Source organism: Nicotiana tomentosiformis, chromosome 6 (assembly GCF_000390325.3).
Source record: "Nicotiana tomentosiformis chromosome 6, ASM39032v3, whole genome shotgun sequence".
Taxonomy (NCBI): domain Eukaryota; kingdom Viridiplantae; phylum Streptophyta; class Magnoliopsida; order Solanales; family Solanaceae; genus Nicotiana; species Nicotiana tomentosiformis.
The window spans coordinates 25,898,604-25,923,691 of record NC_090817.1 but is presented as its reverse complement, the minus strand read 5'-3'; the positions used below and the strand labels follow the sequence as shown (position 1 = coordinate 25,923,691).

Sequence of the window (25,088 nt, the reverse complement as noted above, 5' to 3'; positions counted from 1 at the left end):
TGATAAAATTGACATATTCTAAGTCTCAGATTAACAATCCGAATCCCATAGCCAAAACGTCAACTCACGATCAAACTTATGAAATTTCTAAGCCTTCAAATTGTCAACTTTCACTAATAAAAGCCAAACCAAGATAGGAACCTTCAAATATAAATTCGGACATACCCCTAAGCACACAATTACCATAAGAATCTATTGGGACTATCAAAAAATAAATTCGAGATTGTTTACTAAAAATTCAAACCTTGGTCAACTCTTTCAACCTAAAGCTTCCATATTTAGAATCATTCAATCAAATTAATTCCGAATCCTATGAACAAAAAAACAACAACCATATGCGTATGTCATAATACATCCTATGGAGTTACTCAAGATCTTAACCTATCGAATGGGATATTGATGCTGAAAATGATCGGTCGGGTCGTTATAATAAGGGAACTCATCGAGCTCGTGCAACGATGTGACTCTACTTGTACCCGCGACATCAAAATCAAAATTTAATTGCCTCAATGCCCATAAATCTCTATGCTCTAGCTCCATCGGCAAGTGACACGCCTTCCCAATAACAATTTATACGGCGATATGCCAATTGGAGTCTTGAAAGCGACACGGAAAGCTAAGAGTGCATCATCATAATTTATGTCCAAATTTATTCTCGTACCATTTACGGTCGTTGTCAACACATTATTTATCTCTCTGTTCGACACCTCTACTTTTCCACTTATTTGCGGGTGATAAGGGTGGCAACCTTATGGTGAACACCATAATTTTCTAACTACTTTGAGAAAACTCGATTGCATAAATGGGTGCCTCTATCATTGATTATTACCCTTGGAGTTCCAAATCGGGTGAAGATTTTCTTTCTAAAAAAGGCAATGACCCCCTTTACATCATTCGTAGGGAGTGTCACAACTTCCACCCATTTCGAAAGATAGTCCATAACTATAAGTATGTACTTGTTGCCATATGAGTTGACAAAATTCCTCATTAAATCTATTCCCCAAATATCAAATATTTCCACTTCCTGAGTTGGATTCATGGGCATCTCATGACGTTGAGAATTGTTTCCAGTTCTTTGGCATTCATCATAGATCTTTACCCAACAGTGTGCCCCTTTGAATAATGTCGGCCAATAAAAACCCAACTCCAATACTTTCGCAGTTGTCCTTATTCCTCTAAAATAGCCACCATATGGGGAAGCGTGGCATGCCTGCAAAATAGAAAAGTGGTCTCTCTCGGGGATACATCTCTGGATTATGTTATCAATACAAATCCTAAACAAATAAGGCTCATCCCAGAAGTATATGAAATGATTATGAAAGAAATTTATCTTTTGCACAGAGGACAAGTCATAGGGAACAATACCACTAGCCAGGTAGTTTGCAATGTCTGCATAACATGGTGCTACCTCTAGACTTTTTTCTAATAGTTGCTCGTCTGGAAAGGTCTCCAATATTTCTTCCACCTCAATGTTCTTTTCTGCTCCTTCAAGCCTGGACAAGTAATTAGACACCTGATTCTCGGTTCCTTTTCAGTCCTGAAAGTTGAATTCTTGTAGTAGTAGCACCCAATGAATCAGGCGTGGATTCGACTCCCTCTTATTAATCAAGTACTTAAAAGCAACATGGTCAGTATAAACTATTACCTTTGAGCCTATCAGGTATGACCTGAACTTATCGAATGTGAACACCACTACTAACACCTATTTCCCAGTTCATAGTGTAGTTGAGTTGTGCACCATTTAGTGTTCTACTAGAACAATAGATCAGGTTCATGACTTTATATTTTCATTGTCCTAACACTACTCCTATCGTATAGTCACTTGCATCGCACATAAGCTCAAATGATTATTCCCAGTTTGGTGCAATGATGATGGGTGCAACCACCAGTTTCTTTTTCAGCTCCTCAAATGCCAACTTGCAATCATCTAAAAACACAAAGGAGTAATCTTTTACAAGCAATTTACATAAAAGGTTATCAATTTTAGACAAATATTTTATAAATATCCTAAAGAAACCGACATGACCAAGAAAACTTCTTATGGAGTTTACCGAGGTTGGTGGTAGAAATTTTCCAATCAAATATACCTTCATCTGGTCAATCTCAATACACAATGACCCAAAACTATACCTTCCTATAATGACACCTTTTCCAATTCAGCACCAGATTTGTCTCATACACCTTCTTAACACTCTTTTCAAATTTCTCAGGCATTTATCAATTGAATTCCCTACCATAGAGAAATCATCCATGAAAACTTTCATAATATCCTCCACCGTATCAGCAAACATGGCCATCATACATATTTGGAATGTGGCAGGTATATTACATAGGCCAAATGGTATTCTCCAAAAGGCGTAGATACCGTATAGGTATGTGGACGATATTTTCTCTCTATCCTCAAGGGCGATAGAGATATAATTGTACCACGAGTATCCATCCAAGAAGCAAAAATGGGACCTTCCTTCCAACCTATCCAACATTTGATCAATGAATGACAAGGGAAAATGGTCCTTTCAGGTGACTTTATGCAATTTCGTGTAATCCATGTAGATTCTCCAACTCATGACTGTTCTCATTGAGATAAAATCATTATTCTCATTTTTCACTATAGTCATCCCACTCCTTTACGGAACACATTGAATTTTGCTAACATAATTATTGTTAGAGATAGGGAAGACGGTCCCTGTATTAAACCACTTGATCACCTCTTTTTTTACCACTTTCTTCATATTCGGGTTCAGCCTTCTTTGATGTTCTTTGAAAGATCTGTGTCTATCTTCCAGTAGAATCTTTTCCATATAAAAAGGTCAGGCTAATACCCTTTAGTGTCTACAATGGTCCAACCAAATGCAGTCTTGCACTCTTTTAAAACCTACAAAATTTATTGTACCTGTACATCTAACAAACCAGATGAGATAATAACGGGTAAAGCGTAATTAGGTCCCAAGAAAACATAACTGAGATGGGTCAGAAGTGGTTTAAGATCCAACTATGGGGGTTCCTCTATTGACGACTTGGCTAGTAGTGTTTTTCTCTCCTCCAAATATTGGGGTTCAAACTGTGGTTCCTGCTTCTAAAATCCTTGAGCTTCAAGAGCCATAACCCATTATGCCAAGTCTTCACTATCAACTTGTTTTAGATTCATTATGCATGTTTCATTGGATCCCTAGCATAAAGAGTCTCATCCTTATCCTGTGGTATCAAATCAACTACTTCTACTCATGAACAATTTGCAACTCACTAGGTCTCCTCATAGAGTGTTGTACAATTATCTCATTATTGTTTAATCTTATATTTAATTCTCCACTCTCATAGTCTATCAATACTCTCCTAGTGGTTAAGAATGGCCTTCCCAAAATTATAGATATTTCTTCATCAATCTGCTAGTCAAGAATGACAAAATCAGTAGAAAATACAAACTTTTCCACTTGAACAAGCACATCATCAAGAATTCCTATCAGCCTCTTCACTACTCGATCGGCCAATTGAAATAACATGGAGATCGGTCTGGCTCTACCAATTCCTAAGTTCATATTAATGGCCAAAGGCATCAAGTTAATACTCGCTCCCAAGTCGCACAATGCTTGAGCAAAAGCATAACTTCCAATTGTGCATGGGATCATGAAACTTCCAAGATCATACTAACAACTTTTGGCCATAGGTTTTGTCACCACAACACTAGAAGTTTTGGTCAAAGTTACAGTATAGAGGTCCCGAAAGTCAAACTTTTTAGACATCAGATCTTTCATCATCTTTGCATAGCTCGACATTTACCTTAAGGCATCTATAAGAGGAATATTCAATTGAACTTGCCTTAGCATGTCCATGAACTTCTTGTATTGATCGTCTATCTTATTCTTTGCTAGCCTTTGGGGGAATGGCATTGGGGGTAGCTTCTGGCCGCTCACCTGTGTATTTGTTTGCTCAAGAACCTTTTCTAGAACTTTTTCTTGAGGCTGTCAACTTCCTTATCTTTAGCATTATCACTCTGTGCTTGTTGAATTATTACCTCTATCATCCCAGGCGATTCATCAATGTCAAGTGGCACTAAGGAAGGCTGCACTATTTCTATGTTGGTTTGAGCAATTTCTTGCTCTCTATCAAGGTCTCTTCAATTCTTGAGACTCACTGTCATTGGTGGTTCAAATTATGATCTTTTGGATTAGTGTTGGTGTCTGCAGGTAAAGTTCCTTGTGGCCTATTATTCAGTTCTAAAGACAACTAGCATAATTGAATTTCAATGCCTCTAATGGTTGAGTCATGTGCAACTATCTTCTCTTGTATTTCTCCATTAGACCCAATAATCTATGCAACATACCCTTGATTTCGGATATGTTACTATCTTCTTGCCTAGCCACATGTTGTTGTTGTGATTGTTGATAAGTTAATTATTTTTGCTGCCGTTGATTATACCCTCATTGTCGTTGGTAGGGCATCATCCGCCCATGTGGTTGTGCACCCCCAGGGTTATTATTGTAATGTTGCTGGCCGAATCTATACAGTTGGTTTTGTTGTCCCAACGGCTAGCCACCTTGTCTTTGTCCCCCATAATTATTCACATAATGTATATCCTAAGTGAATCTCTAGTTATCACCATCTCCACTCCACGAGCATACATATGTCTGATTAATACATGAGGTGTATAGTCCTCTATTTGTTGTATCTATAGTATGAACCTATTTTCTGTCAATCTAATCAATTTTCTTTGTCAACGGACTCTTTTGGGTCATCATACTAGTAATGTTTTCAGCATCTGTATTATTTGGGTCAAGAGTGACTGAATGAACAATTAGGGTGAGGGTCATGTCCCTCGTCATCCAACCTGAATTCTAAGCTATCCTGTCAAGAAGGTTTTTATATTCCGTGAATGATTTGCTTAAGAATGCTCCACCCGCTGAAGCATCAATATTCGCCTTTAGACTGTCAGCTAAAACCATATAGAACATCTGTCCTAACATCTGATCTGGAATATAATAGTGTGGACACTTCACCAATATCCCCTTGAATCTTTGTCAAGTCTCCTGCAGAGTTTCCATCGGTTTCTACTGAACTGCAATATCTCATTAGTCTGCCTCACAGTCTTAGTGGGTGGATAGAACTTGTTCAAGAATTGCTTGACTAATTCCTCCCAAGTGTTTATGGAATTGATTGGGGGGGAGGGGTGAATTTAACCAAGTATATGCTTCTCTAATCACCGATAATGGAAACAATAAGAGCCGAATTACTTTCAATATCACATTAGGATGCCATTGTGTGACACAAATTGATAGAAAATTCTTTAACTGCTATTGTGGATCTTAAAGGTAAGATCCAGAGAATAGTCCTTTGATTTTCAATAGGTGCAACATGTTGTTCATGACTTGGAATGTCTCGGCTTGTATATGAGGGAAAGCAATTGCGTTTGCCATATTGTCAACGGTGGGTAAAGCCCAATCATATAAAGTAACTTCCGGCATAAGAGGCGCCACCACTCTATTGTTTGGATCACCCAAATTATTTTTATTATTTTTGTTGTTATTCTTGACGTCACTTATTTCAATTTCAATTATTTCGCTCGATTTTTGCTTTTGTTTGTTTCTCTTGTTAGCCCAATTCAACACCCTGAAAGATTTTTTAGGTTCCGGTAATGCTTCAAACAATTCACCAGTTCTTGAGAAATTTCTAGGCATACACCTGTGACACACAAGATTGCAAACATTAAAGTTCAAGGAACCAAGAATTTTATAATTACGAAAATTGACTAAATTAAGAATTCTAGCAATCCTTCTAGTAGTAATCAATAACACAATTACCTCCCTGGTAACGACGCTATAATTTGATCACGCCCAGCTATGCCTAACAAAATGACTGGCGATCGTTGCAAATATAATTCGGTTCAAGAGTCCGGAAATGAATTCCACCGGGAATTAACCTATTAACTACAACTATATGTCTCGCAAGAATTTAACTAATCAATTTTTAAAAGTTGTAAATATCACTTTATTGATCTTTTGATAACTAAACACAAGTAGTAAAATCGCAGTAAAAATATCACAAGTAAAATAAAGTGTTGTAAACAAGGTTGGTAAAGCCCAGAGATATGATTTTCAATTGTTGCATAATTATTCTCTATGAATTATGAGAACTTTCATTTTCTTGTTCTCTTCCGAGCAACCCCGATAATATCTTAGAGTATTCTTCCGAACTACCAAAGCTACCCTATTTTACCGCTCATGTTAATCACATCATGGTTTTGTTATTCCTACACTTGATAAGTGCGGATTTTAACCACTTATTAGCACCTTCTTGCTTTAGTTTAAGTCCGAAAGTAGTAATTATTGCTTTCAAATTTAATAAAATTGTGTGAATTGCATGCATGTTGGGGGATTGGAGATCAATGAAGAAATCTAACTCAAAAAGGAGTATTTCAGCTCAACAAGGAAAAAAAAAGAAATATAAGCAGAAGTGCGGTCCGCAGAAGTAATTCTGCGGCCGCAGATGATTATGCGGTCCGCAGAAATAGAAGTGCAGCTGCAGATGAAGCCTTAAACCCTATGAGGAGTTTTGTAAAAGCGCGGTCCGCACACCAAATTGTGCAACCGCATAAGCTGGTCGCACTGACAAAGCCGGATAAGTTCAGAGAATGTGCAGAAGATCAAGTGTGAGGCCTCTTGAGAGTGCGGTCCGCAACCAAATTGTGCGACCGCAGAAGATGAAGTGCAGTCGTAGAGATAAATGTGTTGCCGCAGAACTCCTCCTAATGTAAGAGCAGAAGCTGAAGTGCGATTTGCACATGAAATTGTGCGACCGCAAAACCTCCCGAAAGGCATTTTTATTAGCGAAATTCTGGACATTATAAATAGACGGAAAATATTTTTTAGGGCAACTTTTGTACTATAGAAGCAACTAGCGGTTATATTTAGCTATTTATTTGGAGCAATGATTAAAGAAGACCCATTCTAGTTTTATATCTTTAATTACTTATTCTCTTTATTTTTCTATGTCAAATATCATGAGTAGCTAGATTTTATCTAGAGTTGTGACCCAACCCTAGTATGTAAAACTTACGGGTTGTTAATACTAATGCTTGTTTATGATTATTGAGTGTTTGTTATTTAGCCTTGTTTATATATCATATCTTGAATTAATGGTTGCAAATATTAATTTATGCCTATTTGACTTAATTCTTACTTGAAAAAGATGAATCTAGTCTAGGAAAACTTAGATAACAAGAAATTAAGCTAGTTAAGGTTTTGACTAGTTTGATTGAAGGGTTTGAACTAGAGATAGGGATAATCCAACTTGTACTCATATCAATTGCTTAGACTGCTACCCATTTGGACTTGAGAAAGTCAATTCGGGCATAACCACTCTATGAATGAGAGGTATTGAATGGGTACTTAAAAATTGAGAGTCATAATACACCCCGATCTACCAAACAAGCATTAACTTAATATACCCATTAGGTTTACACCTAGGTAAAGGTTACATTCCAAGGAGTTTTCTCAATTGATAAAAACACCAAAAATAATTTATTCTCTAGTTGCTATTACTTAGTATAATTTCTTAGTTGTTAGATTATATAACAATCACCCTCTTGTTTGGAAGTATAATTGAGCTATTTCACTTCTCTTTTCAAGTATTTACCGTAATACCGATTGTAAACTCCCTATGAAATTTGACCCTGACTCAAGTTGGGTATTATAATTGTAATGACCGTTTCCCACTTATTATTGAGTTAGCTATATACTTTAGTTAGTTTCTTGAAATATCTTCATTTACTTTTGTGATTTTAACTTGTTGAAGTGATCGTAGGTTCCAAATGGAAAACAACGAACTTGAAAACTTGCCATTGGGAGAGGTGGACGGCGAAGATGAGCAACTTGATGAAATGCCTCAAGCTCCACAACAAAATCGCGGAGGTTGTGGTCAACAAGACAATGTGCCTCCACCTCCCCCACCTCCTCCATCACAATCACAATCGACGCAACATCAAATTTTGCCCAATGAAGGTTATGCAAGCTCCATAGAGCCCTCTTGCATTAGGGGGGAAACTTTCAAACTACCAATGTTATGCTTACTTTTCTTGAGCAATGAGGCATCAAATTAAAAGGCTTACAAGCATTTAACGGGTTTCGTAGATACTTGTTTGGGGGGGGGGACAAATAAATGTTTTGGAAGATGCTTTGAGGCTAAGGCTTTTCCCCTTCTCTCTAAGGGGTAAAGCTTTGGATTGATTGGAATGCTTGCCTAATCATTCTATCCATACTTGGGATAAATTAGCGGCGAAGTTTATTGCAAAGTTTCTCTCTCCCGGGCACATGGCTACTCTTAGAGATGAAATATTGACTTTCAAGCAAGAGCCCAATGAATATTTGCATGAAATTTGGGAGCGATATCGGACAATGGTGAAGGAGTGTTCGAACAATTATATGACCAACAACATGATCCAACAAACTTTCTATCATTGTATTAATAGTACGAATCAAGGTGTGGTCAATCAATTAGCCGAAGGCAACTTTATGACAACACCTTATGTAGAGGCATGTGAGATTCTTGATGAGATGGCGGAAATTTCTTCGGCTTGGCAATCTGGAGCTAATGTTCCCCAAGGTGATCCCAACATGATTCATCTTCATAAAGAGTTCCAAGACCATGGGCAAGCCATTGCCGAATTGACAACAACTATGACCCAACTCGCTAAGGCCTAACTTAATCAAGTACAAGCTCCTAATGAAGTTCATGCTATGGAAGGGATAAATGTGTTGATCAAAAAGAAGAGGACCAAGGGTCCATAATTTCAATCCCGAGTGGAAAATTATGCCCAAGATGATAGTAGTTTTGATCAAGATGATTCCTATCATGAGAAAGAAGAAGAGGTTCAATTTGTGAACAATTACCCAGGTCAAAATTGCAATTTCCAAGGCCCCAATCAACAAAAATGGCATCCTCAAAATAACCAAGGCAACTGGGGTTCTAACAATCAAGGGAATTGGCACAATTATAACTAAAGAAATTGGGGAGGCAACAATCAAGAAAGTTAGGGAAACAATAACAATCATGGAAATAGAGGATCGAATTTTAAAAGGTCCCCAATGTACCAACAACCTAGCAACCCACCTCCTTATCCTTCTCATGGTTCAAGTTATTCAAATAATTAAATAGGCCGTATTGAGAACATGTTCAAGCAAATAATGGATAAGAATGCAGATTCAGATGCCCAACTTGCCTCTCATACCACATTAATCCGTAATCTTGAAGTTCAAATGGGAAAAATCTCTCAAGCTCTTAATACTTGTCCTAAGGGTACACTACCAAGTGACATGGTAGTGAACCCAAAGTGTGGTAACAATACGGGGCATGCTATGGCGGTTATCACAAGAAGTGGAAGAGGTGGTAATGCACCCACCTCAAATGAAAGGCGACTTGTGGATGATGATCAAGTGTCCAAGAGGAGGAAATACCAAGCAATGATGTTCAAGCAAGTGATGAGGTTTGGATTGACATTGATGATAGTGTGGAGGATACTCAAGAAAAGGTGAACCCGTCTAGGGATTACATTATTGACATACCGGAGCCAGTAGTGAAAAAGGCTAAGGCACCCTTGCCTAAGGCTCTACCTCCTTATCCTCAAAGGCTTTCCAAGAAAATGGTGAGAATCAATTCAAGAAGTTTATTCAAATGATGAATAGTCTCTCTATTATTGTGCGATTGGTAGAAGCTTTAGAACTAATACCCGGTTATGCTAAATTTATAAAAGATCTTGTGACCAAGAAGAGGTCGATAAATTTTGAAACTATAAAAGTCACTCATTAAGTGCGTGCAATTGTTCATTCCATGGCCCTTAAGTTGGAGGATCCCGGTGCTTTCACGATTCCTTGTACTATTGAGAGTGCCTATTTTGCTAAAGCTCTTTGTGATCTTGGGGAAAGTATCAATTTGATGCCCTACTCAGTGTTTAAAACTTTGGAAATTTGTAAATCAAGACCCACATCTATGAGGTTGCAAATGGCCGATCATACCATGAAGAGGCCATTGGGGGTGGTTGAGGATGTTTTGGTCCGAGTTGATAAGTTCATTCTTCCGGCGGACTTTGTTATTCTAGATTGTGAGGTTGATTCTGAAGTGCCTATTATTCTTGAAAGACCTTTCCTTGCTACGGGTAAGTCTCTTTGTGATATGGAATCCGGAGAACTCACTTTTCAGGTTGGTAGCGAAAAAGTAGTATTCCATGTGTGCAAGTCTATGTGGCAACCAAATAGCAATGAAGTGTGTTCTCTTTTAGACTTGGTGACCGATGTTGTTATTGGTGACACAAGTGCTATAATCAATGTTGGTGATATTTTGGATGTCGTTTTACTCAACTTTGATGATGATGAGATGGATGGTTTCATGGAATGTGTGAACTCTTTGCAAAGAATGGGGTCGTACAACTATGCACCCCAGAAATTATCTTTGGATCTTGAGAATAGGAAGACTCCTCCTACAAAGCCTTCGATTGAATATCCACCTACTTTGGAGTTGAAACCATTGCCACCACACCTTCAGTATGAATTTATTGGATCTTGTTCTGCTTTACCGGATATTCTTTCCTGTTGTTTGACTAACCTATAGGTTGATTCCATATTGGCGGTATTGCAAAAGAGGAAGAAGTATATGGGGTGGAATTTGGCGGATATTAGGGGTATAAGCCCTCATTTTGCATGCATAAGATCAAGTTGGAGGATGGTGCTAAATCGTCCATTGAACATCAAAGAAGACTCAATGAAGCTATGCAAGAAGTGGTCAAAAATGAGATTATCATGTGGTTGGATATTGGGGTTGTCTACCCCATTTTTGATAGTTTATGGACCTCTCCAGTTCAATGTTTCCCAAAGAGGGGGGGGTGACGGTTGTTACCAATGAAAAGTATGAGTTAATTCCTACAAGAACAGTCACCGGTTAGAGAGTTTGTATGGATTATCGTAAGCTCAACAAAGTTACAAGGAAGGATTACTTTCCTCTTCCTTTCATGGATCAAATGCTTGATAGGTTGGCCGACCGTTCTTTTTATTATTTCCTTGATGGTTATTCAGGCTACAGCCAAATTCTTATTGCTCCGGAAGATCAAGAGAAAACCACCTTTACATGTCCTTGTAATACCTTTGCTTTTAAATGAATGCCTTTTGGTTTGTGCAACGCATTGATGACTTTTCAACGGTGTATGATGGCAATTTTCACGGATATGGTGGAATATTACCTTGAGGTCTTCATTGATGACTTCTCGATAGTTGGAAATTCTTTTGATGATTGTCTTGCAAATTTGGGCAAAGTGTTAGCTAGATGTGAGGAAACTAATTTGGTGCTCAATTGGGAGAAATGTCATTTCATGGTTGAGGAAGGCATTTTCCTTGGCCATAAGATCTCAAAGAATAGTAATGAAGTTGACAAGGCAAAGATTGAGGTTATTTCTAAGCTTCCACCCCCACCTCGGTGAAGGGTGTGCTGAGTTTCTTAGGCCATGCGGGTTTCTACCGGCGCTTCATTAAGGATTTCTCTAAAGTGGTGAACCCATTGTGTAAGCTCCTTGAGAAGGATGCTAAGTTTCATTTAAATGATGATTGTACGAGAGATTTTGAACAATTGAAGCTCAAGTTGATAACTACTCCTATCATTACCTCTCCAAATTGGAGTTTGTTGTTTGAGCTCATGTGTGATCCAAGTGATGTAGCAGTTGGGGCTGTTTTGGGGAAACGTGTCAACAAGGTTTCTCATCCTGTTTACTATGCTAGTAAGACCATGAATAGTGTTTACGCCAATTATACTGTGGAAAAAGAGATCATTGCTGTTGTGTTTGCTATTGAGAAGTTTCGCCCGTAATTGATGGGTGCCAAAGTTATTGTCCACATGGATCATGCGACACTTCGCTATCTTATGAGCAAAAAGGAATCTAAAGCTCAATTAATGAGATGGGTTCTTTTGTTGCAAGAATTTGATATTGACATTCAAAACAAGAAGGACAATGAAAACCAAGTGGCGGACAACTTGTCTCATTTGGAGGAGGAGGGGAGGGCATGTGACGTCTTGAAATCAATGACTCTTTCCCCGATGAATAACTTTTGACACTTTCAACGAAAGAGGTACCGTGGTTTGCGGACTTGGCAAATTTTCTTGTGAGTGGTATCATTCCGGATGAGTTCTCTTCAAACCAAAGAAAGAAGCTCAAAAGGGATTGTCAGGACTACTATTGGGATGAGCCATACCATTTTCGGATTTGCACAGATGGGGTGATTAGGAGGTGTGTGCCGGAAGAAGATCAAGGTAATGTTCTTGGATCTTGTCATTCTTCGCCATATGGTGGAGCAAGAACATCGGCTAAATTTCTAAGTCGTAATTTCTATTGGACCACTCTCAACAAAGATGCAAATAAATTGGTGTAAAGATGTGATGGATGTCAACCGACCGGTGAAATTTAAAAATATAATGGGGCATTGACTTTATGGGCCTTTTTGTGAGTCCTTGTGGAAACACTTATATTTTGTCACAATGGATTACGTGTCTAAATGGGTTGAGGTCGTTGCCTTACCCAATAATGAAGCTAGAAGTATAGTGGCTTTCTTGAAAAAGAATATTTTTACAAGATTTGGTACTCCACGTGTAATCATAAGCGATTGGGGGGAGGGGGGGGTCATATTTTGCAACAAGGCTTTTGACACTTTACTTAGTAAGTATAGTGTTACTCACAAGGTCACGACTCCCTATCACCCACAAGCTAGTGGTCAAGTGGAAGTAGATAAATAGTATCTTGTCTAAAATGGTGAATGCAAATCGGACGGATTGGTCCAAGAAGCTTGATGATGCACTACAGGCATATCGGACAACTCACAAAACGTCTATCAGAATGTCCCCATACCGGTTAGTGTTCGGAAAAGCTTTTCATCTTCCGATAAAACTAGAGCACAAGTCAATGTGGGCCTTGAAGAAATTGAATCTTGATTGGGATGTAGCCACTAACTTGCGGGTTACACACTTGAATGAATTGGATGAGTTCCGGTATCATGCTTATGAGAGCTCATCCTTGTACAAAGAAAAGATGAAATATCTTCATGACAAGTACATTTGAAACTAAGAGTTCAAGGCCGGTGATCTAATGTTCTTGTTTAACTCAAGATTTAGGATGTTTCCCGGGAAGCCTAAGCCAAAGTGGAGTGGTCCGTTTGAAATTGTTGGTTTAACAACTTTCGGTGCATTGGATTTGAAGAACAAGAACAATGAAATATTTCGAGTCAATGATCATCCAGTAAAGCACTACTTGGGAAAAGTTGGAGAGAGCCACGTGGTGGCGGTTATTTACTTCACTTGAGGATGCTATGACATTGCGTCATGCCACAATGTTAAATAAGGCACTTCTTGGGAGGCAACCCAAGTTCTTTTCCTTTTTCTCTTTTTAGTTAGATGTTATTTGCTATTTTTAACTTTATTTGAAGTGTGCTACAGGGATGAGTGTTAGATGAGAAATGGTAGAAAAGGTTGTGTCATCAAAACAAGAAATACGTACCGCACTTTTTCTTTGTGCGGCCGCAAATTTCATCTGCAAACCGCAATTGCAAGAGTAAACTTTGATGCCAAATGAAAAGTTCTCTGAACTTTTCACCTGACAGTACGGAGCATAAGTGCGGACATCTTGAGAATTTTGCGGCCGCACTTGAAATTATGCGGACCACATAGATTGTATCGACCATTGAAGTCCAGGTAACAAAGTGCGGCCCGCACATGAAATTGTGCGACCACACTCGCCTCTCTAACCTTCCATCATCTCTAAGTATAAATAGAACTAGAGTCCTCATTTTACACTTTTGAGATTTACTGTTACTTTGAGAGCTCACTTGAGGACTTTGCACTTTCAATCACACATCACTATTTGCATTCACTAGGATCTTTGCACATTTACACCATCTGGTATGCTTCATTTCTTGTTAATTCATATTTAGTTTTTATTTTTGAATTGATTTTTTTCTTTTTAACTTTGTTTTAGGCCATCTATTATTATATTCCTTCAATGTATCTATGCGGGGTAGTTTTGTACTGGGTAATTGATAAAGCATGATAGATTGGGTTGGGCTAACTGAATTTCATGTCTATACCATGTTGCTAGGTAGAAAAGAACAAAAATTTTGCGTGACCTAGGTGAAATAGACATGTCCCGTGTATGTTCTTGATTATGCGGACTGCACTTGGAATTGTGAGGTCCACAATCTTCTAATTAGGGCAACTGATAGATGATGTTTCTGCGGTCGCACTTTAATTGTACGGACCAACGAATTTCTTCTGAGACCACAAAATGGGTCCGCATTGTCAATCAGAGGCTTGCCATTTGGATTTCCCAAGTGCGGACCACACTTATAAATGTATGGGCCGCAGATGAATTCTACAGTCGCAAAACACCTCCGCACTATCAATCAGAGAGGGTGCATCTGAGCTCCTAGCACATATGTGCAGAAGTGCAGCCGCACTTGGAATTGTGCGGTCCGCACTTCTACTTATGCGTATCGCACTCCAAAATGTGCGGACCGTACTTCCCCCATTTCTTCTACATGCTTATCCAACTAAAACCTCACATCATCTATGTTGTCCTCACACATATATATGAGTCTTAGCTATTCTAAAATATGATTTTCAACTGACAATTCTCTCTTTGCTTATACAGATAATGGTACTATCATGAGGTCGAGGTGAATCTACCAAGGGGAGAGGAGAATCTTCAAGGGTCAGGGGCAGAGGTGCCTTGCCCCTAAGTGTGTAGAAAGTAATCTCAAAGAAATCAACAACAGTCCGAGGGAGAGGTAGAGACCTCTCAAAGTCTAACTCATATGCCCTGTCTAGGGAAGCTTCCGAGGGAAATTCTTTATCATTACCAGAGGAGCACACTGAGGAACAATCCAGGCCACAGAGGCAGTCTAAGCCTCTAGATGTGCCTTCTATATCCCACAACAATTCCCAGGATTCGGCGAGTGAGAGTCATAAGTCAGATGCAGCTGCCCATGGTTCTGATTCTGATGATGTCCTGAATGATGGGAGAGGGGAAACATGTGAACATGAAGGAATGGAAAGATCAAAAAAGAAGGTTATTTTGGAGGATAGATTTCTGAGATTGCGAGCTTTTTCCGTCTTCAGAATGTGGTGGACTGTGAGATCATTAACACATGAGCGATAGTTTCTTCTGAAGGACTTATACAAATAAAACCCTGCAATTATAGAGTTGTTTACTAAATGAAAGGGGTGGATGCAGTTTACTGAGAAGCTGATAGATGTGAAGGAGCATCTTGTCCGTGAATTCCATGTCAACACAACACATATTCTAACAAAGAGCACCAAAGTGCAAAACCTAAAGGTGAAGTTTGATAAGCATACGTTGAATGCGTACTTGGGGTTTGATGATGTGGAGCCGACAGAGTATTTGGAGAAGTTGGCTCTAAAGAAGAAGCTAGGTCATGGCTTGTAGATATTCTAGCACCGGGCCCTACTCCTCCTTGGATTGCTGCTGGGGTGCCGATCCTCCGGAACACTTTGAGTTTCGAGGCCAAAGGATGACAGGCCTTTGTTTACAGGAGGCTTGAACCGTGCTTAAATGAAAACAATTTGCCGTTGGCAAGGGCAGTGCTAGTGGCTTCTATTATGGCCAGGTACCCGATCAATGTGGGTGCCCTAATGTCGGCCAACATCTCATTGGTGGCACAGGAGAGTAACTCCGCCTATTCATATCCCAGCACCATTACTGAGTATCTCACATATGCAAAGGTTGAGTCCAGGCCTTTTGACACTAAGGTCAAGGTGACAGGGCCATTTGAGTGGTACAAGCTGCAGGATCTGAGGAACCCAAAGAAGAGTACTCAACCTTCTACTACTGCTGGCCAGTCTGATGAGCCGGTAGTCGTAGTTTTTGATCCATTTGATATTCCATATACTTCATTTGATCCTTTTACTAGTGCAACAGCTGCTATGCCCGAGCCACCATCATCAGCTCCTACTACAGCCCTACTGCAGTTCCTACTCTAGCTTTGAGGCTGGTGCCCATGCCTACATGTACATTATCTGCTTGTGAGTCTCCCAGACATTGGCGAGTCTTAGCAACTGGATGCAGACAGCTACTTCAAAGCTGTCTGATATCTCCAGTACAGTTGCATGGCAGACATCTACACAGGCACCCCTGGATTCCTCTGAGGTGAGCACATTTTTTAGATAACCAGAAGGTCATCATAATACATTGGTACAACATGGTGCTGTGATCGAGAGGTTGATAAAGTAGGTGAAGAAGATGAGGAAGTCCCATGCCAGAAAGAAGTCAGTTTATGAGCTTTGAGCTGAGCTGTCCCGGATAGTTGAGGCCAGATATTTGCCCTTTGACATAATATTAAACCCCGCCCAGCCTCATCAAGCTCCTTCTTCTCAGGCTGCTCCCGCTGCTCAAACTGAGGAGCCGTGCCTTTCCTCTAACACTGTTGAGGCGGTAAGTGACATGTTCACTTCTCAAGCCTCTCCGAGCTTTGATGATGATATTCAGTTAGCTGAGCCGATTGGGACTGATGCTGCTGGTGGTACAGTGATGACTGAGGACACTTAGGGAGTTTTTTCGCCCTCTCTACTTTTTGCTCTTATTTTGTTAAGCATTGGGGACAATGCTTATTTTTATTGGGGGTTGGGGGTGGGTGGGTAGTAGTGGAGCATATTTGATACATTTGGCTACTTTGGAATGTAATAATTGGATGGTTCTACTTTATTTTTATTTATCTTTAGTAGTTGTCACTTTCATTAGCTTCTTTAGTTGTTTACCTTTGATTGTGTTTGTGTTAGTAGATATTATGTTTTTCTTAGTAGTGTTGATAATAAGCCTTTGATTTTTTTAATTCCATAATTCTTTCCAAAGGTGGTCTTTTGTGTGAATCGGCTGACTCTTCCCGATGATGGATAGTGTGATAACTTTCATAAGGGAATGAGTTAGTTTTATTCTTAGGTAATAATAGTAGTAAGTAGTAATGAATAAAATCCCTAGCTAAGTCATTCTCTAAAAAAATGTTACCCATGCTTCATGTTGCACCAACATACTTTACTGCATGCTTATGGTTTGAAACAAGATTTTTAGAAGAAACTAACTCTAGTGTAGTGAGATTCTTGAGTTAACTTGGAATGTGATTGTTGTGGGCTTTAGGCTCTATCATCTTTTACGGTCTATTTGCATGAGAGGCGAGGTGACCTTTTTTTTCTAGTCCAAGTACTTGAGTGGATAGTCTAGAACTTGCCTTGAATGTATTTCCAGGTGAAATTCTAGGTTTGCTTGGTTTGGAAGATGATTATAGGCTTTTCTTGGTCCGTTTGAGCTTTCTATTGCCACCCTATATTTGTTATCCCTAGTAAACCCCTTTGAGCCTTTAGCCTTTCTCTGTTGGTAACCATGCTAAAAGATTTTACCCGTTTTGTTCATAATCCTCTCTTGGCACCCGAACCTTCCTTAACACTCTTATGTAATAAGTGACTTAAGGCATAAGTTGGGGGGGGGGGGAGTTGAGAAATCTAAAAGAGGTATCAAGGCATTGAAAAGAAAAAAAAAGAAATGATCTCCATGAAAAGAAAAGGCAAGAAAAGAAAGAACAAACAAATATTCCAAAAAAATAAAATAAAAAGGGAGATTGATGAAATTAAAAAGAGGCAACTATTTCTAGTATGAGCATCAAGGGAGAAAAAGAATAAAATGAACAATAAAGAGTGATTGCAAGTCTCTATAGCCCCCAAGAAAAAGAAATGCCTCTAAGGGTTTGGTGAATGTGAGCCAAGAAATGAAAAGTGGAGTGCTTAAGGAAGGGTGTAACCACTTGTCCCATATGGTATCCTACCCCAATCCAAAAGCCTTCATTATAATCCGAAAGAAGTCCTACTTGATTTTGAACCGAGTGAGCTTATATTAGTGGATATCTACATGAGGGGCAAGCCTATGGTACTTGGAGCTTTACCTGTGGCATTCCTTTGTGAGAAAAGAGTGAATCCTTTATTGCTCTAGAAATTTAGTGTTAATTCTTGAAGTAGCATGGAAAATGAAAGGTAGAGGAGGAAGAGTTTGGAGTTCACCATGATTTACATGATAAAACAAGAGTCCTTGATGAGTGAAGTCAATTCTTGAAGCTCTAATGTCACACAAAAGTTATGTGCACGTAACATATGTTTTGTCAGCTTGTTGAAAATGCATGAGTATTGTGGGTAGTTATTGGTCCTAACTGAGTATGAATAAATTACAATTGACTCTTTGAAATGACCTTTCACTTAGGGGAGGTGGGAACTAATCTATTTACTTGAGTACAAGCAAAGACTTAATTTTGGGAGAGTTGATAAGTGTGGATTTTAACCACTTATTAGTACCTTCTTGCTTTGGTTTAAGTCCGAAAGTAGTGATATTTGTTTCCAAATCTAATGAAATTATGTGAATTGCAGGCATGTTGGAGGATTGGAGCTCAATGAAGAAATCTAACTCAAAAAGGATTATTCCAGCTCAACAAGGCAAAAAGGAGAAATGCAAGCAGAAGTGCGGTCTGCAGAAGTAATTCTGCGACCGCAAATGATCATGCGGTCTATAGAAATATAAGTGCAGCTACAGATGAAGCCTTGAAGCCTCTAAGAAGTTTTGTAGAAGTGCGGTCCGCACACCGAATTGTGCGGCCTCATAAGTTGGTCGCACTGACAAAGCAGAATAAGTTCAGAGAAGGTACAGAAGACCAAGCGTGAAGCCTCTTGAGAATGCGGTCCGCAACCAAATTGTGCGGCCGTAGAAGCTGAAGTGCAACCGCAGAGATTAACATGCGGCCGCAAAACTCCTCCTAATGCAAGAGCAGAAGCTTAAGTGCGGTTCGCACATGAAATTGTGCGGCCGCATAACCTCCCGAAGAGTATTTTTGTGAGGAATTTCTAGACACTATAAATAGATGGGAAACACTTTTTAGGGCAACTTTGGTATTGTAGCAATATCTAACGGTTATATTTAGCTATTTTGGGATATTTGGAGCAATAATTAGAGAAGACTTACTAGTTTTACACTTCAATTCTAATTTTATGTATTTAATTACTTCTTCTCTTTATTTTTATACGTCAATTATCAGGAGTAGCTAAATTTTATTTAGGGTTGTAACCTAATCCTAGTGTGTAAAACTTATGGGTTGTTAATACTAATACTTGTTTATGATTGGTTATTTATTATTTAGCCTTGTTTATGCATCATATCTAGAATTAATGGTTGCAAACATTGATTCATGCCTATTTGACTTAGTTATTACTTGAGAAAGAGGAACCTAGTCTAGAAAAACTTAGCTAACAAGAAACTGAGCTAGTTAAGGTTTTGACTAGTTTGATTAAAGGATTTGAACTAGAGATAGAGATAATCCAACTTGGACTCATATCAATTTCTTAGAGTTCTACCCATTTGGACTTGAGAAAGCCAATTTGTGCATAACCACTCTATGACCGAGAGGTATTGAGTGGGTACTTGAGAATTGAGAGTCATAATGCACTCCGTTCTACCAAATAAGCATTAACTTAATATACCCATTAGGTTTACACCTTGGTGAAGGTTACATCCCTAGGATTTTTCTCAATAGATAAAAACACCAAAAATAATTTATTCTCTAGTTGCTTTTACTTAGTCTAATTTCTTAGTTGTTAAATTAGATAACAATCACCCTCTTATTTGGAAGTATAATTAAACTATTTCACATTCTCTTTTCAAATATTTACCTTAATACCGATTGTAAACTCCGTGAGGAATTCGACCCCAACTCAAGTTGGGTATTATAATTGCAACGACCGTTTTTCACTTATTATTGAGTGTGGATTGGACGTGATCAACACCTACCTTTAAAACTTCGTATTGATTCTTCACATATTTTAGGAGTGACGTTGTTCAATAATTTTCTAATTATATACTCTTTTCCAAGAAATACACAATTAATAGGCACAACTAATTGATGGACATTCAATCAAGTAGAATATGCATGTAATTGAACACATAGAGAAATCAAAGTCAAAATTATATTCAAATATAACGGGAGTTCATCCTTCAAAAGGTTCAATCAAACTCTAGATAGAAACTTAGCTATTTATATTCATGTTAACAATCATATTCATAATTGAAAGCATTAATCCACAAAATATAAAGAATTGAAAGATGAATTTGTGTGATACGTTCCTTGCAAATATTTCAACCGTATTTCCCTCTTCAAATCTTGCCTAACTCTTAAAATATTAAATTCGGAGTTATTTATATGCTAGGTCACAATTAGGGCCGAAGTAACTAAGTCTAAGCTGATTAGGAGCCAGAACCACTCGGACCCTGGCCTTGGTGCGTCACGTTCATCTTTCCTCACCCTGGAGCTCGCCTTGCGCCGTGGGGTGCGCCAAGTTTGGCGCTATAGGTCTCGCGATGCACCCTCTGAGGTGCCAACTAGAGCCCGCCTAGCGCCTTCTGGGGCGTGGTGCTTTCATGGCCTTGCATCGTGGTTCCTCTCATGCTCTACTTTGTTATCTTTGATGCCTTTTTGTTCAATTTTCTTTTCTCAGCTTTTCCAAATGAGCCTACACACAAAAATAACTCAATTAAGCGCAAAAATAGCACGAATCTTTAACATCTACGAGTAAAGCATATAGGTAAATGATGATATTAAAAGTAACATATTGGCCTCGTATTAATCGTCAAAATATTAGCTTTGCAATGTATATCTGTAGTTAAATAAAAAACCCGATAAAATACTGGAAAAATCGAAAACGAACAAATAAAAACGAACTTAATTGGTTTGATTTGGTTTCAAGATTCGATAAACTAACATAATTGGTTTTATTTCTTCATAGGTGAAAACTGACCCAAATCAAACCACAACACCCCCTAAAACAGACTAAAAAGAAAAGTAAGACATAAATTGAAACGGAGAAAGTATAATTTTTGATGGAATGACAAAAATGTCCCCACATTTGATGTTTTAGCAATAAGAGTTAAGGATATTTTGGAAAACTCAAAAAAGTAGTACAACGCTAACCTATTTTATGTGGACTAATATATTTTAAATTTAAAATGTAATTATTTATTAGTTTAAATTAGGTATAATTTAAAGGGAAAAGGGTCAATTTGTCCCTCTACTATGCAAAAAGGATTGACTTTACCCTCCGTGATATTATTTGCTAAACAAAATCCCTGTCGATACCTCAATGGTTTAAATATACCCTTCATCCATTAGGGTAGTCCAAGTTGGACACTAAACACCATGTGGCGCTGAAATTTTGGTAAAATGAACACGACGTGGCATGTCACGTCACCATGCTCATCCCATTTTACTCCTTCCTCCTCACTTTTCTTTTATCACTAGAAGCTGCTCCCCTCCACAACAACTACCACCATCAATAACCCATGACCACCATCATTTTCACCCGTCACTCTCCAACTTCATTCATCCATAGCAACGGTTTCAAAGAGTAAAGTGAACGGAGAAGGTATTGTTTGCTTTTAGCCTAATTTTTTGATGTGAACATCGTCCCTATACAAGAGCATGTCTTAAAGTTTCTTGAAGCTAAGAGTCCTCTTAGGTCTCCATCAATGCTATTTCAAGACTATATACCGTTAGGTTTCGCTGTATGATGTAATTTCGTTCTCTGTATCCTTTTTAATTCCATCTCTTTTCCTCTTTCATGACCATGAGGAGCTTGATCATTTTTTTTCCTACTTTTGAAGAATACTTTTTGGGTTCACCTTCATGAGTCTATTATTTCAACTTTAGCCAATTAATTAAAACGATCTAGTACTAACCAATTTTTTTTAGTGCGAACCAACATGAACTTTTCTATCCTATAAAGCATATGAACTGTGCAATTAATTTCGAATTTGGTATTCTTGAAAACAAAATTAATTTCACTTAAAAAGAAGTTGAAGGGTGAAGAATTTCAGCAGTGGATCCATATGCCAAAGATGGTACTGAGCCGCGAAATATTAGATGTATATCTTAAGGTTCCAGCGGTGGAAAAGCGGAGAGGACGGGGTAAAATGGGTTGGAGCGGTGACTTGGCATACCATATGTGTCCATCTCACACGATAGGGGTATTTTTGTGCGGATAGTATAACGAAGGATAAAGTTGATCATTTTCGGATAATAGATAGCCAAATTTGGACCTTTTCCCTAATTTAAATGCCCTACACGGCCTACTAACACTAATGAATCCTCAGAACATCACTCTTTCATATAACCAGATTTCTTCATTCTTCCACTTCAGAATTCAGCAATCAAATTTAAGCACTCAACATTCATTTCAAGAAATCTAGCCAAAACGAAGAAACCAAAAGATTTTAAAAGCCTTGTCATCTTTCACTTCAATGATAATTTGGCTCTGACATAGCCTTGCGAAATCTGGAAATGATCGGTCAAACCAAAATGAGCCATAAGGAGCCAGACATGAGTGAGAAACTCACCCCCTCGCCTGAGCTGCTCAGCATGGTCTTTCCAATCGCAATTAGCTGCAGAAAAAGATAACAAGTCCACCCAAACATGAAAGATTTTCTCCCATTTCTCTCCATTCTCGGCGCCTGGATTTTCATCTTCTTCAGATTGCAAGGATTTAGCAAGCCTACAAGCATCGAACAATACTGACTTACTTCTATCCCCTTTCACTTCTGAGGGCGCAATCTCAGTGTTGATTTGTAGTAACTTGTCACAAGCTAGTTCCTTAGTGCCCAAAAAGCATTTTCGGTCTTTGAAAAACTCCATGGCTTCAGCCCGAGTGTCTTGAAATCGGATTGTCCCAAGTCCACTGGGAAGCATGAAAGGGCACATGATAAGCAGATATAACATGTAATCGGACAGTAACCTGCTGATTTCACGTTTAAATCTCAGATTTTCTACTGAGCTGGTTTGATCGGTGATGATGTAGTTACGGAGCCACTCCGTTGCCTCAAGCATAGACATCTCATTTGGATTTGGATGGTCCTTCACATAGCAGAGATCAGTAGCAATGTGCCATGTAAGAATGCTTTGAGCAAAATCTACCCCATTTGTGTTCTCAAAGCATTTTGTATCCTTAAGCACAGTTTGATCACACCTCAAAGTACAGATTTGTACACTGGCCTCCACATCTGAACTAATTCTTGCTTTGAGCTGATTAAACACCAATTGCTTTAACCCCTTTGGGATATCTACTCTGTACCGATGTCGAGTCCTCTCCAGAAGTTCATAAATTCTAAAGAACTGCTGGACCTTTTCAAAGGTCGTTAGCTTATCTTTGAGGCACACAGTCAACAAATTGTACTGTCCCATGGTTCCAGACCATCTTCGTATTGCAGGTAATGCACCTAGGAACCGAAAGAATGACACAGCTTTACAAGTGGCAAATGCGACACAATCCTTAATTCCAACGAATGAAAGCATTGTCCCATTTCCACTTAACCAAATCATCAAGCGGTCTGATGAGAGTAAAATCAGGACAGCATACATCTCTAGGATGATGGCCCCAACAAGTAAGATATAAGTGATCACCACATCAGTCGTTGAGTAATGGTCTTTACTGATGAATGGAAAAAAGATGAACACCACAAGTATGAGAGACACACCAACAAGACGCAAAACTATGCCAAGGGGTGAAAGGAGTTGAAATGTCTTGGTATAGAAGATGTCATATATTAGTCCAAGTTCAACCTCAACCAACCTATAAGCCCTGTCCCAAACTTGTTTCTGGAAAAAGGAACGGCTGCTTTTCCTATCCTGGAAGCTAAGAATGAGGTCTGCGAAAAGCTTCTTAAAAGTTCCAAAGAAGTAAAAAGCATCCCGCAAAGTGGCTGCAGCGTCGAGGTTGCTTTCAGGAATTATAGGATAGTACACAACTTGATATTCATCAATGGCTTTCCCTAACGAGACTCTGTATCCCTCAGCCTTCTTTGATATGTAATCATCCATGAACTTTGCATAATTAGGACCCGGATCCGGATCAGATACCATGGATTTTCGGAAACCATCTCTGCTTGCGCTAGAAAGAGCCCAAGTCCTCTCACCATACTTGATTAACCCCGCAGCGAAAATTACAGCGCCAAGATAATTAACTGGACTGCCCTCCCAGGACCTAAAAAAGACGTAACCAGCAATTCCAACTTGGACAAATAAGCCTAGCAAGTGCCTCAACCACAAATCATTATCTGCCAATGCATACGCCGTTATGGCGTCGGGACCGCCTAGGTGAACAAGAAGGAATGGCGCCCAGAATGCCCTTAATACGTAATTTGGATCTAGAGCAGGCTTACTGCTGCGCTTGCATTTTTCATCGTCACTTTGACCATGGGATAGAATACCAAGAGCAACAGTTGCAACCCAATCTGCTGACAAGTAGAATAGCCAGAGCATGAATCTGAGCCAATTCTTGGATATGTATTTCCTGCGATTCCCTGTAACGATAAGGAAAATCTGTAGCAGGAGGCTAATCAGAACCAGTATCCGGAGCTGCCACTCATTCAAAAACTTAATCCACTCTGGTTGAATAAGTGCAGACATGGTTTTGAGAAGCTGTGATTTGAAGAGAAGAAACAGGAATAATCCAATTTAACAGATGAGAATTTTATGCAAGCACGCGTCTTTTTTACATTTAAAATAAATGTAGTTGGCCTTTCTTGATCAACGTACAACCTTTTCTTGCATTATAATTATTACTCTCCGTACACAACGAGTGACTTTTTTGTCCGTGTTTCAAAATAAGGGATGTTTTAAGATTTCGAAAATGAATTAATTTTTTTTTTCTACCTTGCTCTTGGATTATGTGTCAGGAATATTTATGTAAAAAGATAATAAAAGTTAATATAATCAATCTTATTGATAATTAATATTAAAGATGAATTTTTGCATAAAAATATAGAAAAAATCAATTCGATCGGACGGGTACTATCTAATAAGTGAGAGTTAGCGGAGAGCTATCCGTCAACATGTTCGTTTGCTTGTTGACTAGCGTAGTTTTTGTAATCTAAATTGAATTCGTTATTTTAATTGGTCCACATAAAATGTTACTGTAGCAGCTTTGATTATCTTTCGTTGTACAGACATTTTAGCCCTGAACAGTGGACCCCAGCTGCA

General features: G+C 38.8%; 2 protein-coding genes across 2 annotated transcripts; one reads left to right on the top strand and one right to left on the bottom strand.

The window, feature by feature from the left end:
* The first annotated feature begins 9,819 nt into the window (after window positions 1-9,819).
* On the top strand, window positions 9,820-10,596 carry LOC138893708 (uncharacterized). The gene has a single exon (XM_070178362.1). The coding sequence runs from the start codon at window positions 9,820-9,822 to the stop codon at window positions 10,594-10,596; it is 777 nt and encodes a 258-aa protein (XP_070034463.1).
* An 11,503-nt stretch (window positions 10,597-22,099) lies between these two features.
* On the bottom strand, window positions 22,100-24,562 carry LOC104092041 (uncharacterized). The gene has a single exon (XM_009597530.4). The coding sequence runs from the start codon at window positions 24,513-24,515 to the stop codon at window positions 22,347-22,349; it is 2,169 nt and encodes a 722-aa protein (XP_009595825.1). The 5' UTR covers window positions 24,516-24,562; the 3' UTR covers window positions 22,100-22,346.
* Between the last annotated feature and the right edge of the window lie 526 nt (window positions 24,563-25,088).

Excerpts from the sequence above, each read along its gene's own strand:
- LOC138893708 (XM_070178362.1), top strand. The coding sequence starts at position 9,820 with ATGGCCCTTAAGTTGGAGGATCCCGGTGCTTTCACGATTCCTTGTACT.
- LOC104092041 (XM_009597530.4), bottom strand. The coding sequence starts at position 24,515 with ATGTCTGCACTTATTCAACCAGAGTGGATTAAGTTTTTGAATGAGTGG.